Source organism: Hemicordylus capensis, chromosome 5, assembly GCF_027244095.1.
Source record: "Hemicordylus capensis ecotype Gifberg chromosome 5, rHemCap1.1.pri, whole genome shotgun sequence".
Lineage (NCBI taxonomy): Eukaryota > Metazoa > Chordata > Lepidosauria > Squamata > Cordylidae > Hemicordylus > Hemicordylus capensis.
The window spans coordinates 201850360-201869271 of NC_069661.1; the positions used below are offsets into that span (position 1 = coordinate 201850360).

Genomic DNA, 18912 nt, shown 5'->3' on the forward strand with positions numbered 1-18912 from the left:
TTTAATAAGCTCAGTGGGGTGCTTGTTAAAATTCCATGGCTAGATAAACTAACAAGGAAAAGATCCCAAGATAGGAGAAGTTCCTGAAGGAGTTACTAAAAGCACAGACACAAATCATTTCAATGAAAAAGAAAAATGGAAGGCATCTTTTAAAAAGCCAAAGTTGCTGCCAGTGCTTAGTGATGAGCTGAATGTTAACAAAAGGACATCTATAAGAAAATGGAAGGGCAGGTTATCTGAATGCAGATTAGTAGCTCAGACATGTAAGGATGGCATCTAGAAAGCTAAAGCTCAATAAGCTGAGACTGGTGAGAGATATTAAGAGCAAGATTTTTTTTAGGTATGTTTGAAATAGAAGGAATGAAAGGCATGGTCCGCTGCTCAGTAATTCAAGATGGTGAACTGTTAATGAGCAACAAAGAAAAGGAAAAACCACTGAACTCATATTTAATTTTGATCTTCTCCCAAAGGCAGAACTGTGTGCAACCAGATCTCCTCTATTCACATACCTTTTGACACTCTCAAAGAACTCCAAAAAGCAAGTGAGGCAAGACTTGTCCTTGCAGAAGTCATGCTGGTTCTCTTTTAGCAAGGCCTGTTCTTCTATATTTTAACATATATGTCCTTAAGTATGCTTTCCATTTTTTTACCTGGCACAGAAGTTAAGCTAACTGGCCTGTAGTTTCCTGGATTCCCCCGGATCCCTTTTTGAAGAGTTACACGAGCTTCTTTCCAGTCCTCTGGTACAGAGCCTGGTTGTAGAGACAAGTTACTTATTTATGCTAGGAGATCAGCAATTTCACATTTGAGTTCCTTCAGAACTCTTGGGTGAGTGCCATCTGGCACTGGCAATTTGATAATTTTTAGTTTTTCAAGACAGTTTAGGACATCCTCTCTCACCACCTAAAAATTGCCCAGTTCTTCAGCCTCCAAGCCTGAGAAGATCAGTTCCAGAGTGGATATATAGTTCATATCCTCCATGACGAAGACAGATGCAAAGAACTCAATCAGCTTTTCTGCACTCTCTTTCACGTCCTCATTATCTTAGTGTCCGACTGCCTCCCTGCCAGGTTTTGTTTCTGATATATTTAAACAGGTTTTTGTTATCCCCCTTGACACGTCTCGCTATACGCTCCTCAAACTCTCGTTTTAAATCCCTTATTGCCTCCTTGCATTTCTTTTGCCAGAGTTTCTTTCTTTCTTTTCTCTTTATTTGGGCAGGACTTCCATTTTCTGAAGGAAGTACTCTTCGCTTTTATAGCTTCCCTGACCATGCTTGTTAGCCATGCTGGTGTCCTCCAGAACTTGGTGGTACCTTTCTTCCTTCTTGGTATACATTCCAACTGATCTTCTATTATTGTGGTTTTAAATAAGTTCCATACTTTCTGGAGTGATTTGACCCTCCTGACTTTCCATTTAGGCTTTCTTTTCACCAGTCCCCTCGTTTTTGAGAAGTTTCTTCTTCTTAAGTCCAGTGTCTCTGTGTTGGATTGCAAACCCAGTCCCAAATAACAAGACATGCGTAGTTGGGGGGGGGGGACCTAGAGCCACTTTATTGAGTATTTACAAAACCTGCAACTAGGAATCTTAAATAAACTGCGGGTCAATCTCATAGGAGGTATGCCCACATGAGGGTGAAGGACCAGGCTTTGATTTGGAAGCCTAAATTTGGCTTCCAGGACCTCTCGACTGCATTCTCCAACCTTGTTGGTACCAACATGCATCACAACAGCTGACTCCTCCCCAGCACTGCCTAACAGCCTATCTAAACGCTGCATGACATCCGCAACCTTCACACCAGGAAGACAAATCACCGTGTGGTCCACTCACAGGTCACAAACCCTAACAATCGAATTGCCCACTGCTAACAGGTCCCAGAACAGTGTTCCCTCTAAAGTGTGTGCATGTGCTCACACTCACACATTTTTTGATGTCCACTCAGTTAGATCCCGCTCATGTTGAATCAGAAAGACCCCATTCTGAATGCATGTGTGTACACACTGCCTTGATACTGCTGTCCAGAACAAAATTCATTCCTCACAAAGATGAAAAAAATTAGAGAGAACACTGCCCCAGAGAAATATCCTCTATGTGAGAGGATATGGGTGCATCACCCAAGAAAGAGGTTCCTTCTAAGGGAGCATTCCCCTCTTCCCCAGATTGATGTCCTCCTTCACTGAGACTTTAATTCTCTATGACAGCAGGGGAGGGGGAGGAAAGTATGCTTATTTTGCAAGCACCCTCCCCCCGCCCCATAAGTCAACTAAGTCCAGGCTCCAAAAGTACCTAGCTGCACCTCTGGAGAAGTCAGTATGGATTTGTTAGACTTAACAAGATTTGCTAAAGAGTTATCTTTTTTAAAAAACTGAGTTACTAGGTTAGTGGATTATGGCAATGGACTATGGGTACAATTACCTTGATTTCAGCAAAGTATTTGACAAAGTTCCCCATGATATTTTGGTTAGTAAACTAATCAATTATTGTACCAGCAGGTGGATTCATAACTGGCTAGGCATCCATACTCAAACAGCACTTATCAATGGTTCCTCATCAAATGGAGGGGAAGTTTCAAATAGTACATTCACAGTGCATTCTGTCCCAGGACCAGTAATCTTCAACATTTTTATCAGTGATTTAGATGAAAGGGTGGAGGGAAGCCTTAAAAAATTGCAAATGAGAGAAAACTGGGAGAAACAGCTGACACCTCAGAATAAAATTGAAAACTGCCTTGATAGAATGGAAAATTGGTCTGAAGGTAACATGATGAAATTCAAAGACAAATGCTAACACACACACACACTCACAAAAACGAAATGCACAGATTTAGGATGGGATAATACCTGATTTGGCAGTCAAGTTGAACATGAGCCAGCAGTGTGATGCTGTTGCAAAAAAAAAAAAAAAAAAAGCAAGTGGCGTATCCAGAAGTTGGAAATTAATGTGTATCAGAGATCTGGATTACAGTTTAGGAATAAGTAATCAATTAAGATTTGAGTTTTCTTGTGCTGTTAGAACATTTTCATAACATCCACCATACAAAATATTTTATAACTTAAAGCAGGTACCAATTCTTGAATGCTTGAAAAATCACTATCCAGGAATGAATTCTTTACATTCTTCCCTACAGAAATTTAGATTGTGTGTTTTTAAAAAAATCAAGAGAGGGAGTATGCCAAGTGGTATTATACAAGCTTTCTAAATTAAGCTGGCTCTCTATTGTTCACCCTCCCACATATGACTCAATGGAGTCTAAGAAATTTTGCCCAGTTGCAATTCAGTTCAAACAAGAGTTGACATCCAAATCTGTAACAGTTACAAAAGGAGTTGCTGTGTAATTATTGCATTAGATACGAGAATAACAGAATTCATTACACAAGCCTTCATGGTTACAGTACTGGCAGAATTCATGGTTTATGCAAGGTAAGAATACTGCTTTACCCTAGCAATTTAGGCTTTGGCACTCTGTACCATGAGATAGTACAATCCTGAGAGGTCAGAGTGGACTGCAAATAAAACTAAAAACAAAACTAGTTCATTAGGGCAAAATATTCTAGTCCAGCCTGTGCACTGCTGAGGTAATTTTCTACGTGTAGGTAGTTTTATTTTTAACATGGAAAACATGCAAAAAATGTAACACTGTCTCACTCACACACCTACCCCCTGAAGTGGTACAGCCCATTCTACCATTTCAAGGTTCTACCACATCACTTCCATTTCATTCTACTGGATACAAAGACCATGCTTAAACCCCTAATTCAGGAATGGGTGCACAGCAGGGGGCTGCCTATTGTGTGACAGCCAACAATGACAGCTATAGACAGAACTGTTCACAACTGAAATAGATTTCCCACTACAAAAGCAGTATTCAAAACACTCCTATCCAATCATACATCAGTATGGGGACTTGAACCAGTCCCAAAATAGGAGAAGGATGGCCCCTGTACAATTGAGAAAATTATGAATTATGACAAAGGTTCACTATATTCATCCTTCAAGAGTCTCATCACCCTGAGCAGCCCACACTGCCATCTTATAGGGGCTTACTATCAGCTGTTATTGTAGGGTGGGAAGCTGTTCTTTCTAGAGAAAAACCTTGACAGTTCACATGTCTTAATTTGTCCACATTTCTTGAATTCCATATGAGGAGTGGAGAGAGCTGAAGGCAAAATCAGTGCCACAAGGAGGCAAGTGTGGACACAGTCCAAGAACACTATATAACTCTTATTAACAAACTTGATTAGTCTGTGTGTAGACGACCAAGGATGGGAATTGGGAAAAGGGTCAAGCAAGGCTGAAGGGAGTCTCTACAAATGTGATGTTCACTTCTTGCAGAGAAATAGTCAATCTGATTCTCCAGTCACCCACAAAAGTCAAATATAGGCTGGCTGGGAGGGTTTGATAACTTGGCTGTGTCTAGGCATCACTAGGGGTCAGTTGAGCATTCAGCCACTGGCCTATAAGCTTCTCCCTTCAACACCACCCCATCTTCCAATTGGAAGAACACAGCTTGGAGTCGCAAGAATCTGTTCTCCCAGGAGAGCGTGGGAGGGGAGGAGCAGAAATATGGTATCAACATCTGCTCACAATGTCCTTTCCCTTCCAAGGTATATGGAGAAAGTAAAAAAGATCACAGTGGGAGAAGGGGGTGATAAGAGGGAATGTCCTTTCCATCTTTCATCCTCCGGCTCCTCTGCTTCTATTCTTTGCAAGCCTCCACTTATCACTAGTATTAATAAACCAAAGCCCTAGCATCAGCAAGGTCTAACTGATCAGCACCTAGGGATAGCTTAGTATCCATTTCTCCATTCTGTCCCTCTTTCAACAGGACAGCAGATGTTCATAGTAGGTTTCTTTTCAACCAGGGGAGGATGAAAGAAAACCGTACCATTCAGGGGGGTTATAATAAGCTCTTTAGATTCTTTTGCCTCTCTTTTTAATGATCAGATGACACAGAGTAGGTTATAGCCACTCTATTTTGCCCTCTGCAGTATGGCTGAAAGTGTCCCCATCATCTTTGTGTAATGTAGCAGGTTTATTTTTAAACCTACATCTGAGAAGCACAATGGCTGAAAGTGGGAGAAAGTTAGTGCATGTGTGTTGAGCAATCGGATGCAAACGATTATTCTACTACAGTTCTAATACAATACGCTAAATTTTGTGAGCCCAGGGTCCCCAGCTGAATCATTTACTGATCACTGTTTAAAAAACAAAGTTGTCTTGACTCTTTCTGTGGTCTATGCAGTCACTTTCACACCTTGGAATACAGAAACCGGATACAACTTTTTCAGGCCTGGAAAACTGAATGGTTTTAATAAAACTTGGAGAGCTTCCTGGTGGTGATTCACAATTTGTGGTAAAACAACACAAGGGACTAAAAGAGCAACCTGGTACATTTTAACTGTTCCCCTGCTTGCTTCCTATTGTTGGAAGTCATAAGCATGTTTGTACGTGAACTTATGCAACCACAGCTCTCTGCTTGCATAGTTATGAAACTATGTTCCACAACAGTTCGGCAAATCCAGCAAGAGAGACCGGAAAGCAACTATGCAGCTTCTATTTACTGCTAAGATATAACAGTTTTACTCATGAGTAAATGCATATTATAGGAGTTGCTCACAAGCAAAGGCTGCAGCTACCTAGCCAAATTGGTTCCTGTTTTCTGGCTAACATAATTCCACTTCAGAAATCACTGTTAAGGGTCTACCTATAAATGCTAGCTTTATACTACATTTTTGTACTTTTCAGTATAAAAAGCAGTGTACAGTAACAATCACAAATACATGCAGTTTAAACACCATCCAAAATATACAGTATATAGACACAAGAACCATCAACACAAGTACTGAGCAACCACTAACAGTAACATGGAGGGCTAAAAACATCCAGCAAATGTTTGGCTGCTGAGCAAAAAGCTGCCAGAGAAAGGGCCTGCCAGGTCCCAAGCGAGAGGGAGTTTTATATCATAGAAATCAAATAAATAAATAAATAAATATTCTCATCACCCCGACCAAGGCAGCCATTGCAGGGTCACTGTGGTACAATTAGGGCTGCCACATTGAACAATGCAAACAAATTAAAATTGCTAAGTCAATTAAAACAGCAGTTGTAATCTGATATTCCTCCCCCCCCCACCCCCCCCAAACAAACCCCACATATGGGGGGGGGAACCCAAGCAAAGTGTGTGGGAATCTTCATCCCTGACAAAGAGGGATTATGGGAGTTCAAGTCCCGACTTGGTGTACATGACCTGATGAAGCTGAACTGAGAAGCAAGCAAGGTCAATCATCCCTAGAGCAATCCCAGCTGCCTCACTGCCTCACTATTAAAGTCCTTGCAATATGGGAGCAGCATGCCTCAGAGATGTACCTCCTAGCATGAAGAGGCCCAAATGTCACATGTTAGAAAACCACAGAGGACCAGTGCTGTTGTTAGCCGGAGGATTTCCCAGTAGTTTTGCCAGAGAACAAGCAGCCAGGGATGAGGAGAGGCTGCAGAGTACAACATAGGAGCATAGGAAGATGCCATATACTGAGTCAGACCCTTGGTCCATCTAGCTCAGTATTGTCTTCACAGACAGCTCAGTATTGTCTTCACAGACTGGCAGGGGCTTCTCCAAGGTTGCAGGCAGGGATCTCTCTCAGCCCTATCTTGGAGAACCCAGGGAAGGAACTTGGAACCTTATGCTCTTCCCAGAGCGGCTCCATCCCCTGAGGGGAATATCTTATGGTGCTCACACATGCAGTCTCCCATTCATATGCAACCATATGTCCCCTGCTTAACTAAGGGGACAAGTCATGCTTGCTACCACAAGACCAGCTCTCCTCTCTCTAATGAATCCCCCTCCACATCGAGCCTTAGGTAAGTTATTAGGTAAGCCTAATATGTACATAATTAGGTTAATATGCAAGCCTAAAATGTACATGCCTAATATGTAAATATTTTGACCAGGGCAACATCAAAAAAGAAAAAAGAGAGGAGTCTTCCCTAATAACTAAGCTAATAACTTAGGTCAGTTATTAGATAAGACTCTTCTCTTTTTTTTACTCACAGGAACAATCCTTGGTAATGTTGCCCTGGTCAAAATATGTACATATAAGGCTTGTTCTCACCATAGGAGAAGCCTCCCGTCCCAGTTTCAAAGCTGTGCATGGTCCCATTTTCTGTTCATGTGTGAACAGAACATGACCTGAGTACACCTGCTGGGTAAGAGGAAGTCCTCCAACCTAGCTTTGTGTTCCCGAACTTGCGTAGGCAGCTTTTCCTACCCTATTCATAACAGTGAGAACAAGCCTAAATACTACTGTAGGCCATTCACTGTTTAGTGTCTTTTACTGTCTAATAGCTGTATTCCAGATGTTGGGCATTCAATACGAAAGGACTGTCACCTTCCTGTCCTGCTTGGGAGCTTCCTTTAAGCACCCGGCTTGGTTGCAAGCCAACATGACAGCAGGGCTAGGTATAATACCTGAGTGCTCACTCAGATAAAGAAAACATGTCATTTCTCATCAGAAATATTAATATAATGCCTATAAATTTCAAATTGACCAATTTAATTGATTTTTTAAAATCCTATCAGCAGAAACTCTGGTGATTAATAAAGTCAGATTTTGTTCCTCTGGTAACAGCCTAGTGCCAGGATATGACTGAAGATGCATGATGGTGAAACCCTGCTGAAGCTAAACAAGTCTGGATCTAGTCAGGCACTAGAAAGGAAGCTTCCTGGGAACCCGGTAAACTACCTTGACTTCCATGATAGTGGATCTGTGGCATATAAATATCAGACATCTACAAATCCACTTACCAACTCTTCAGCAGCAAGTGCCCCCAGCCCTGCAGCAAGCAGGACACCCAGCACCACACAGATCTCCTCACAGGAGGTCTCACTTTCCCTGCCATCGTTGAGAGGGGAAGAAACAAGAACCCTTTCTGGGCAGTAGGAGAGGGCTCCCACTATTTCTTATCATCTCCGTATTCCACTGAAAATGACAGAAGATTCACTTCTCACCTAAGACACCCCCTGCCCCCACTGTGTGCCAGAAAAGGCTCTGGGGGAAGAGAGTGAATTGGTGGCAACCATAAATTATGTCAGATTAAAGACATAAAGACTTATGTCTTTAGCTAAGGCTAAATTTGTAGATCCCTGATCAATGCAATGCAGAAATGAGATCAATAATAGAATGCTGGACTTAAAACAATGACTTCAGGCACAGAACTCACTCATACTAACTCACCTAAGAGTACGACCATAAGTTCATTAGGAAGAATTACAATATTAAAGTAGAAAGCAAACTTTCGAGTTATCCAGAACTCCTCTTCATCCTCAACATTAAGTAGGGGGGAAAGTAGCAGGGGTGTGAGAGAGATATTCATGGACATGGTGGGGGGGAAAGTGTGCACTATGTAAGATGGAATGCAGGAGATGGTATTAGGTACAAAAAAGAACTAAGGTTGCACCAAAGGCTACTGAGAGAAAGGAAACACTCTCCCATTGAAAATATAAATGCTAGTATTAATTTGGATCTGTCTCTCACACTAATGGGAGCATACATGCATCCCTTGTAAGGCACTGAGCAGAAGTAAAGGAAAAAAGCTGAATGCATCAGTGTGTGGGTGGGGCTTTGGCGCATGCTCTCAGAAACACTGCACATGAGTACAGCATTCCCACTTTTTATAATGCCTGGACTTAGGTAAGCCACACTTCACAGGGTTGTTGTGGGATAAAATCAGATATGCTATCCTGTGTTCTTTTGAAGAAAGTTAGGGTACAAGTGGGATAAATATACACAGATGATGCCACTATAAAAAATGATAGGAGAGCAGCAGAACTCTGTCACTTGTTAAAGTAAAGTGAAATGCAAATACAGAACTTTTTGTTTTCCTGATAAGATTGTTCAAGGGTTGTTTTTTTTAAAAAAAAATTAAAAAAAAATCTCTGTTCTTTTTACACAATGCCTTACAACTGTTCCTATTTCATCCTTATTTACCTATTGTGTTTTCTTTAAATTCTATTGCAATCCCTTCCGCAAATCTAAACATCTGTTTACCAAAGGCACCCTGGGCTCACTTCCATTAAGCTTCAAAAGCAATCCTTCACACCACAAGAAATTGCTGTTTTCACACAATATAATTCAGTTTACAATTCCTGATACATTCTAGGTGCCAGCTGAAAGGAAAGATCTGGGGATTTTAAAAGCACAAACAAGGTCAGTAGAAACATCCCTGAGGACATACAGTTTCTAGACATATTAGTGTGAGTCTCCATCAAGAAGAAGAGCACAGCAGGTAAACATCTGAGAAAGGATTTGGAGAAAACAAACAGAAATGTTGGAAGAGCTGGAGTTGATAGGAGAGCTGAGAAAAATCTAAATAGTTAAAGGCATACAGCAGTTAAGCTTAGCATTCCATTAACATTAACATAGCTAGTATGCTAGATTATATAAAAGGACATGGACAGGAGTTTGCATTAGTCTCATTAATAAGCAATTCATACTGTGGGACATGGGCAGATCAGGTTGTGTCCATAATCACTGTCATGACTCCTTTGTCCAGTCTTCCAGCACACATAGGATGCCACATGTACCCAGGAGAGCCTCTGTCTTACCTTGTGTCTTTCTATTGTCTTTCACTACATTTTATCTAATAAACACACTTTCTGAGAGGTAGATCAGTTGTGAGAGTAAAATTCCAACATGTACATCAAAGGAGAGGGGGAGTCTTGACAAGGATTCATAATAAGCAGAAAACAAACAAATGGTGGGCAATTGTTGCAAATCAGAAGGAAGGAAAATAAAAATATTAACAGGGCAACAGTAGCTTTGCTTTAGCAGCAGTAGAAAGGAAATTAATCAAATCAAATCACCTATAAATTATATTTCAAAATAGCATGTTTCCACTATTATAACATTTCTTTTAATTATATCTACCATTATAAACTAGGGGTGTGCAAATCAATTCACCATTAAATTGATTTGGGTCAAATGTGGGGGTGGGGGGTGAGTCACAGATTTGACTACGAATCAAATCATCCTCAAAATAGAGGGCCCAATTTGGGGTTGAGAAGAATCAGCCCCAATTCAACCCAAATCAATTTGGGCAATTCAAACACCAATTTGAGGCCCATTCAGCTGAAAATCTTGACCTCAAAATGGCGCTTTCCCCAGGGAGAGCTAGTATACCAATAGTTACTTCGTACATCAGTCCACTTCGAGGTAAGACCAAGGTAGACCTGTTCTTCGAGGCATGTTGTACACTCAGTCTGGAGCAGAGAACTGGTCTACTCACCGATCCCAAGTGGTAGACCAGCTCTCCCCGGAAAAACAGGAGAGCTAGTCTACCAATTGGGATTGGTGGGTAGACCAATCCTCCGCTCTGGTCTTAGCACATCAGCCTGCCTCAGACAGGTGTACCCGGGCAGAGCTGATCTACCAATTGGGATTGGCGGGTAGACCAACCCTCCACTACGGACTAAGTGTATCAGCCCGCCTCGGAGGCAGGCTGTCTTCCAAGGTGGGCTGACACACTTAGTTCAGAGCAGGGGGTTGGTCTACCCGTCAATCCCAATTGGTAGACCAGCTCTCCCCAGTCGGAAAGTGCCATTTTGAGGCCTGTTTTCCCAGCAAAACTGGCCTTGAAATAGTGCACGAATAACCCAAATTAATTTGGGTGATTCGGGGCTGATTCACTGAATGCTTGGCTAGTCAATTGCTTGGCCAGCTGCTTTCAATGAATCAGTTTGGGGGTCTGCGGTTTGATATGACCTCGAATCGAATCACAGATTTTGATTTGTGCACACCCCTATTATAATCCTCTTGTAGTTCATCTCCTGTTTTTATCACATATTTTAGTTGTCAATTCAAGTAGCCAAGAATTCAATTTAGCCACTATCACCTATGAGTAAATAAACCCAGACTGCACTTCTCAAACCAATTTTTTTTAGCAGTAGAGCCAGTAACCTTAAGAGATCACGCCAGGACGTGTAGCTTGTGAACTGCAACCTTTGAGCACTTTACAATCAAACAGGCAATGAAGTTTCCTCTTCTGCCCTCCCATCTCCCCCAGCAGTTCTTCTGTACAATTTTTGGTTTAATATTTAAACTCATATTCATATTTGACAAGCTTCCGTAATTACAGAGACTTTGGCACAAAAACATTCCTTGCCACATACGCCCATCTACTGCTCTATTAAATCAGAAATGTATTAGTTTAATAATAAAAAACCTTTTCACATAAAAATGACATGCTGAGAGAAGTAGGAACTTGGAAGAAAAGCATGGAAAAGAAACTCCTCTTCAGCGTAACCTTTATTCCAGTTCTTTTTCCTGTCATCTATCTGGTATGTTTACTGATCCATTTGCAAATCCCAGAACACCCACTCACAATATGTTTTATCCCATGAATGGACGTTCCCATGCTACTCTACTGAAAGAATATGAAATGTAGGAAGAAATGTTTCATATGCTTTGCTTGTAGTGGAAGCCATTTTTAACTTCAGGCTGAATTCTGCCCTTTCTGCACTGCACAACCCCTTAAGCTGAACTGACTTAGGAGAAAATACCAGTTTCCATAACTGATAACTTTTTGCACAGTCAGGTGATGACACAATACAATGCACTGCTGAGCCATGTAAAAAAAACCCCAAACCTCCAAGCTCGTTGCATATATGAAGACACACATCAAATATAAACTTCTCAATACATGAAGTGTTACCCAACATGTTAACATGAGTTTCAATAATGCTGAGACACATATGATTGCATTAAATAACTGAGCCTTATCAAAGTTACAAAAGAAATGGGCCTTTTTTATTTTATTTTACATTTTATATCCCACTCTTCCTCTAAAGAGCCCAGAGCGGTGTACTATATTATATACTTAGGTTTCTCTTCACAACAACCCTGGGAACTAAGTGAGGCTGAGAGAGAAGCCCAGAGTCACCCAGCAAGTATCATGGCTGAATGGGGATTTGAACTCTGGTCCCCCCGGTCCTAGTCCAGCACTCTAACCACTACACCACACTGGCTTAAGAAAGACTGTACCTACTGAGCAGACAAGGAATGTCTTAAGACAGGTGCTAAGGCACATATGCTTCCAAAAAATCACACACCTGCTGCCCTGAAGGTCCTTTGTCCAAATCCCAAATGCAGAAGGGCTGCTTGTGGTCATCTACAACTGAAGAAAATTCATCTGAACATGCAACAATCACTCTTGTTTATTTATTATGCATGCCCCAGAACTAAGTACAGGCACTGAAAAAGGGCAATGGAGAGAAGTCCAGGCTCGAATTATTCTCTTCAGATTAATTCAGAGGTACGAAAGAGAATCAGAAAATGCCACTGAGATGTAAAGATAATCACACAAGCAGACTACCAGAGAGCAACATCTTCCTTCATTGGTGTCCCTTCATAACTATTTTTTAATTTCTTCAGGCCTGCAAAAATGAGATGTCTCACTCAGGCTCATACAGAAAGTGAAATCAAAATCCAAACTGACTTCTAACTTAGGTCTTTCACAACTTGGTACGATAATTATAAAGTTTCTGGGCCTTCCCTTTCCTGTCTCTCAAGCAGCCTTCCTTGAGCATTCCCTGCTGCTCATCTGTTCATTCTCCTAAAAGTATATCAGAAGTATATCAGTACAAAAGTTAGGAGTTTGACTTCTCTTTGCTATTGTTGGGCCTGGCACACAAGGCAGTACTAAACTTGTAAAGATGGATCCACCACTGAAGCCAATGGAATTGGGTGTTATCAGGCTTTGAATCAAACCGTATGAGGGCACATTTTTATCTAGAAGTCTTCTAGAACAGAATAAAAAAATTCTTCCTCCTATTACTGCTCCCCCTCAGGATTTGTCTTGCATAGTTTGTACCGCCTATTATTTCCAAAGACCCCTTTCCAATAGTAAGAATGCCGCGCTACCAGGACCGTCCTGACAGAGAAGCCATGAAGGTCATGTAACTGCTGGCAATGAATGTACCCATTCAACAAAAGAAAGCTGTATTCTTTCAGCCTCTAGCTCTTTTCCACTACTAAGGTCGCCTAAAGTTTGCATGTCTGGCCGGCAGGTCAAATTTCTGACAGTCTTTGGACAGTTATCATCAAATTCATTATGAACACCCATATTTCAGTATTTGACATTCGGTTGCTGTGCAGTGTCTTAAAAGCATTTTCCCCAATATATTTTGTTGAGTTAGACTGTTATCTAACCAATAAGGAAGAAAAAACATTGTGCAAAACTGCAACAATCTAAGAGTCCTACTAACCATATCTGGAACCCATTTTTACAATTACTGTGAAATCATTTTTTTAAAGGTTCAAACTACATAGATTTGCTTCTTGTATCAATGTTTATTTACTAAAGCATAAAATCGCACAAATCCTCTCACAAGTGTAATCCTTCAATGGGATTACGTTAGTGTGATTACTGTATAGAATCTGTGCTAAAGCAACTGCTCAATAATTATTTTTTTTAAAGGCATTATTACAGTTTGACATTTTAAAAACATTATTTGCATTATTAACATTTTAAAAACATATAATATGCACACATGCACACATGCACACACACACACACCCCGAGTTCTTCATTTTGAAGACTCCACTTTTGGATTGGCATATCTGAAAAGCAAGTCTTCAAACTGATAACTCTGCATTTACGTTGGCATATCAGCTTACTCCAGTCTGTTCCTTGAAGTTTGTGAGGTCACACATATGCTGACAAAGCTATTATAATGCAAAAGTACTAGTGTCACTTTATATCCAGCTCTCTTAACTTTAAAACTATTTTCTTCATTGTCCTATGTATATGTTTCATTCAGCTGATCCTTCAATGGCAACCAAAGAGTTAAACGTCTAGTTCAGAATACACTTAAATATTTGCGTATACAAGCATTTTCCTAACTGGGACTGTATCTGCTATATCTTTTGGTAATTAAACTTGAGGGTTATTTTAATAGTCAATCTTTTTCTATACAAGCCACTGACCCACACCAGTCATTCATAAATTTTGATTTACAGCCGAACGTAAACATTCAAGTCCTGTTATGTTTAATGGGACTATTTTTTCTAATAAGTATGCTTAGTAAGGTAGCAATGCTAAGAATGCTTACCAGGAAGTAAGTCCTCTTGAACTCAGCAGAATTTACTTCCAAGTGAACATGCTTAGGATCAGGCTGAATATCTGAATTCAGATATTTAATACTAATGATGCGTACAAAGTTCCTAAAACAGAAATATCACCTCATATCACCTTGTTCATTTCTTTGCCAAAAAATAAATAAATCACAGCACACGGTTACATGAACAATAGAGCACATTAGAAAGGAAAGATGAAAGTCACTATGTAAAACAATGCCTGATGTAAAATGATGCAGTGGCCAATTACAACATATTTTGAAAGCTCCTAAATGTAATTCAGTAATATTTCCTGCTCAGAAGCAGACGCCTACCAACATCAACTCCTCAACTCAAACCTCCTTCAGTTTATCCCATTCATTAGACTGTAGTCTAATCACAAAAAGAGAGGAAAAGGAAGTAAGGTGCATTTTAATATCCACAAGCTTAGTTTTGACTTCCCTTGGATGCAGAATATGACTTTTTGTTAAGTGGCAGGAAGCAGGGGATCCCTCTCCTTGCTGCTTGAAACCTCTTCTGCTCTAATCTCTCCAGGGGGTTTAGAAGATGTGTGTGTCTGCCCTCAGATCAGCATTCAACACAGTTCGGCAAGATGAGGAAAGGTCTTTCTTCATGTGCTTTTCCTTCCTCCCACCCTCCAGTTATCTAGTGATAGAATGCTCTCAGCGCAACCACATCTCTGTGACTGAATTCTGACCAAGAGAAGCCTAAGTGCTTGATGGCTGACGGATGCTTCACGGCTGGGTCAGAAGCGGTGCCACAGGCCACAGTGCTGTACTCCTTGAGCTGAGCCATATGGTGCAGAAGGCCAAGGCTGCTTGCTTGCCTTGTCAGTTTAATGGGCTGGGATCAACCATGTCAGCTTTACTAATCTAGAATGCAAAGTTAACTTTAAAAGTAAGCTTCTCTTTTCCAAGAAGCTCAACTGCAGGCTTCTGAATGAGACGCAATGGGTTGTAACCTACATGTGGGTCACTCCTTTTCTGTGCAGTCATCTTTAGTACATCATTTCATAAAAGTACATCTTTAGCCTTCGTCCTCATTGCATAGAAAGACTTTGGAAAATCTTCCGCCTAGTCTCCACTCAGCTCAAGACTGCTTTGCTAATTTCTAGTCATATTCAGACAGCTTCATACACCTTGCCTTTTACCTTTTGAGCATTTAGCCTACAAGTGCAAACTTACAGTATAGTTTGCATTTGTACTACTCCTGGTACAAACTGGTGCACATTTCTGGTGTGAACTGGTAAACCAGAATGTATTCTGGTGCAAATTGGTGCACACTCCTGATGTAAACTGTGCCATTAAAGACCAAGCCAGCCAACAGATTAAAGTCTGTATATGATTAAGTCTTCCATCATACACAGTTCTTGAGGAGATTTCTCTCAAGTACTATCAAGCTACAAGGCAATAGCTAACATGAGCAAAAATGTTAGTGTTTCGATTACATATATTTCTCAGTCTTCTAAGTGTTTTATATCCCTCAGTGTACAAAGGCTTCCTGTTTTATCACTTTTCCTGAGGTACAAATTGATTGTTTTAATTTTTTATCACTCATGTAACTTTTCCCCAATATTTTTCCTGTTTAGTTTTCCTTCCTTCTACTTCAGCCCTTAGAACAAACACATGACAGACCTAAAATGGTTATTGGGCCAAGAGATCAGTAGGTACCAAAGGGAGTGGACAGGAAACCTCCAAGATAAGAGGGTGGAGAGGGGAAGACATCTGCTCTGTGAAAATGATAAGAGAAACAAGCCGCTCAGAGGCTATATATTTATACTTGCAAGCAAGATTGGACACAGTGTAATAGACTGTCTCCTCCAGCACACACTTCAAGCAGAGTTTCTTGTTATTAACACGAACTAGCAAAATTATTTTCCGGTTCCTTTCCCCACAAATGCCTCCTGCCTCTTTTAAAAATACACAGTACAGACATTTTCATTTTGGGCACAACTTGGGGAAATAACTGGATACACGACACAGATTAACACATTATGACAGGGATTAAGAAGAGCAAGGAGAAGAATGCAGTGATGCCACCACACAAGATGAAAATGTACATGAAGTGATGCACGGAACACAGGCTGCTTGGCTGAATCTATTAGCTGTGAACACCACTTAGCTTGTATTTTTATCTTCCAGTTATTTCACGGGGCACACGCTCAATGAGTGTTGCCAGCCTACTTATCTAATATTTGCCATATGTAATGCATCATATATTTATAGTGTCCTATCAGTCCATAGCCAGGAACTTTCCCACACATACATTGTACAAAGGGCAGTGCAGATAAGGAGGAACAGCGCCAAGTCGCTAGGCACCTCGGGGCAGTGCGAGCATTTGTGCATCAGAGCAAGCTCACGATCAGCGGCCATCTGATCAGAGGTAGTGCAGCACCCACTGATGGGGACAATCTGTTGAGAACGTGAAGCGGTGACAGAGGCGGATGTCATTTCTGTGCCACCCAAATCCATGCCCAAGAAGTTAAGAGCCTCAGCAAGAGCCCGGGAAGCCGTCAACTAATCGTTTCTGATAAGACTCCAGACAGCCCTAGGCTGGTCTCAGCGGCACCACTCCTCCCTAGGAACGACTTCTCCCTTGGCAAGTCCTCTCATCCTTCACCCGCACGCTGGACATTGCCCTCTCTGCCCCCCGCGTCTCCACCATAATTCGATGCAATTTTAAAAAAAAACACCGAGGCGTCTGCGAACGCCCCCCACGGCGCACAACTTCCCCAGCTATCGGTACTCACTTGTGCCTTCTTCATAAGGAAAGAGAGCGTTGCGATCCAGCCCCAGCAGCTGCGTGCAGACTCCTTTTAGCTGATCTGTAGCTCCAGCATGTTGCAAAGGCGGCTAGTCCACGCATTGGGCTTGCCCAGCGCCCTCTGTGGCTATAAGTGCGTCCCTCTCCCTCGCTCTCTGCCCTCAGGCGCACAGACGGCGCTGCACGGCTCGGCCTGCGTCTTTTCAAAGTGCCGAGGCTGGGAGTAAAGCTCGAGCCAGCGCCTGTGCAGTTCTTTTATAGCCCCAAGTGGCCTCCTGCAGCAGCAGCAGCAGCCGCCTTGGCAAGGACACGCCTCCTCGCGAGTCCTAGGCTGGGTGGGGGAAGCCCTGGGAAGCCTCAAGGGAAGCTCAGGGAAGCAGCAGCAGAAAAGTTGGGGGTTGCTGCTGACTTCAAAGCGCGCCTGCGCGCGCGTGGGGTCCCGTCCCCCCAGTAAATCGCTCTCTGCGGGTCCCTCCCAGCCATGCCCTTGCTCTCAGCGTAAGCAAACCTCGAGGTGTGTACATTCCTACGCTCTTCATGTGCTTCAGCACAGTGGCATATAGACATACTGTACTACTGTGGGCAGTTAAATGGCCATACATGGCAAAAGACACACATATCCCCTTCTCGCATTTGGTATCAAATAAGGAGACTTAAGAGAGAGGGGGTGGGGGAAAATATGTTGCAAGTGTATCGACAGCGAACGTGCAAAACTGAACTGTTTCACATGGGTGCAGTTCCAAACCTGCATTGGCTAAATTAGGTACCCCTCAGGGGCATAGTTATAATTGAGCAGATGGGTGCAAAGAACCTGGGCCCTCCAGCGGCAAAGGAGCCCCTGCTCCACACCTCCCTAGTTTCTCCATGATCTTCCTCACTCAGAGGGACTGCCAGGGAGAGGGGCGGACACAGGCCCCCTCTCCCCAACCTACACCTCTGGAACCCCCCTTCCCCTAAGGCCAAACTCGTTGTTTTCCATTTTCTTTTCTACATTAACAATGTTCACACATGCACACTAAAAACACTGGAGGCTCAAAGGGATTGTAAGCGTTTTTTCACACATAAGATTTGTGATTTCCGTGTGAACCCTACTTTACATAAATAACATGAAAGAGGCGCTAAAGCCCTATTCAGACATTATGTTGTATGCACATAGAAGTGTCTATACCTATGCACATGTTTTAACGTGAATGTCTGTACACGCATTTGTTTTAAAAGTGAACAGGCTCATAGGAACAAAGGAAGCTGCCTTATAATCAAGGTAGCCCACTGGTCCATCTAGCTCGGTGCGCTGACTCAACTGACTCAGTCCATCAGTCAGTATCTACAGTGACTGGCAGTAGCTTCTCCAAGGTTTTAGACAGGAGTCTTTCCCAGCCCTTCCTGAAGATGCCAGGGATTGAACCTGGGACCTTCTCCATGCAGCTAGATGCTCTACCACTGAGCTACAGCCCCATCCCCTAAGGGGAATATCTTACAGTGAATAGTGCTCACATATAGTAGCCTCTCCAAATGCAAATCAGGGTGGACCCTCCCTGTTCAGCAAAGGAGTCAATTCATGCTCAGGAGGCAATGGTAAACCCCTCCTGTATTCTATGAAAGACAACCACAGGGCTCTGTGGATGCCAGGAGTCGACACTGACTGGACAGCACATTTTACCTTTACAGTAAGACCAGTTCTCCTCCCTAAAGCTGGGCTCTCAAGTGCAGGAAGTGGAGAACTACTGTATGTGTTTGGATGGTGCTTTGTCCATTGGCCCACTCAATCACACACTGTAAGGACGTGTGGTTGGACCAGTTCAGAAGATACTTTGTTCAACTAACCACACTCTATAAGCCAGGGCTGCACAACTCGAATGTTCTGGTGGGCTGGAAGGAACCAATCATGACATGGTATTCAAGAGCCGAGGTCAATTTTCAGCACATTAATACATTGAAAGTAATTATTACATATACCGTATTTTACGGACTATAAGACGCTACGGACTATAAGACGCACCTTAATTTTAATCCAGTTTTT

The 18912-nt window shown here is 42.1% G+C and overlaps 1 protein-coding gene across 3 annotated transcripts in view; it reads right to left on the reverse strand.

Annotated features, from left to right (window-relative positions):
* KITLG (KIT ligand) overlaps positions 1–17249 on the reverse strand; it is a 120557-nt gene extending 103308 nt beyond the window's left edge. The window contains exon 1 of one of the 3 annotated variants that reach the window (XM_053257909.1): positions 16879–17249. In XM_053257909.1, coding sequence (XP_053113884.1) covers positions 16879–16893 — 15 coding nt within the window. In that variant the 5' untranslated portion in view covers positions 16894–17249. The remainder of the gene's footprint in view (positions 1–16878) is intronic. The other 2 variants (XM_053257908.1, XM_053257907.1) reach the window with 2 other exon arrangements.
* Between the last annotated feature and the right edge of the window lie 1663 nt (positions 17250–18912).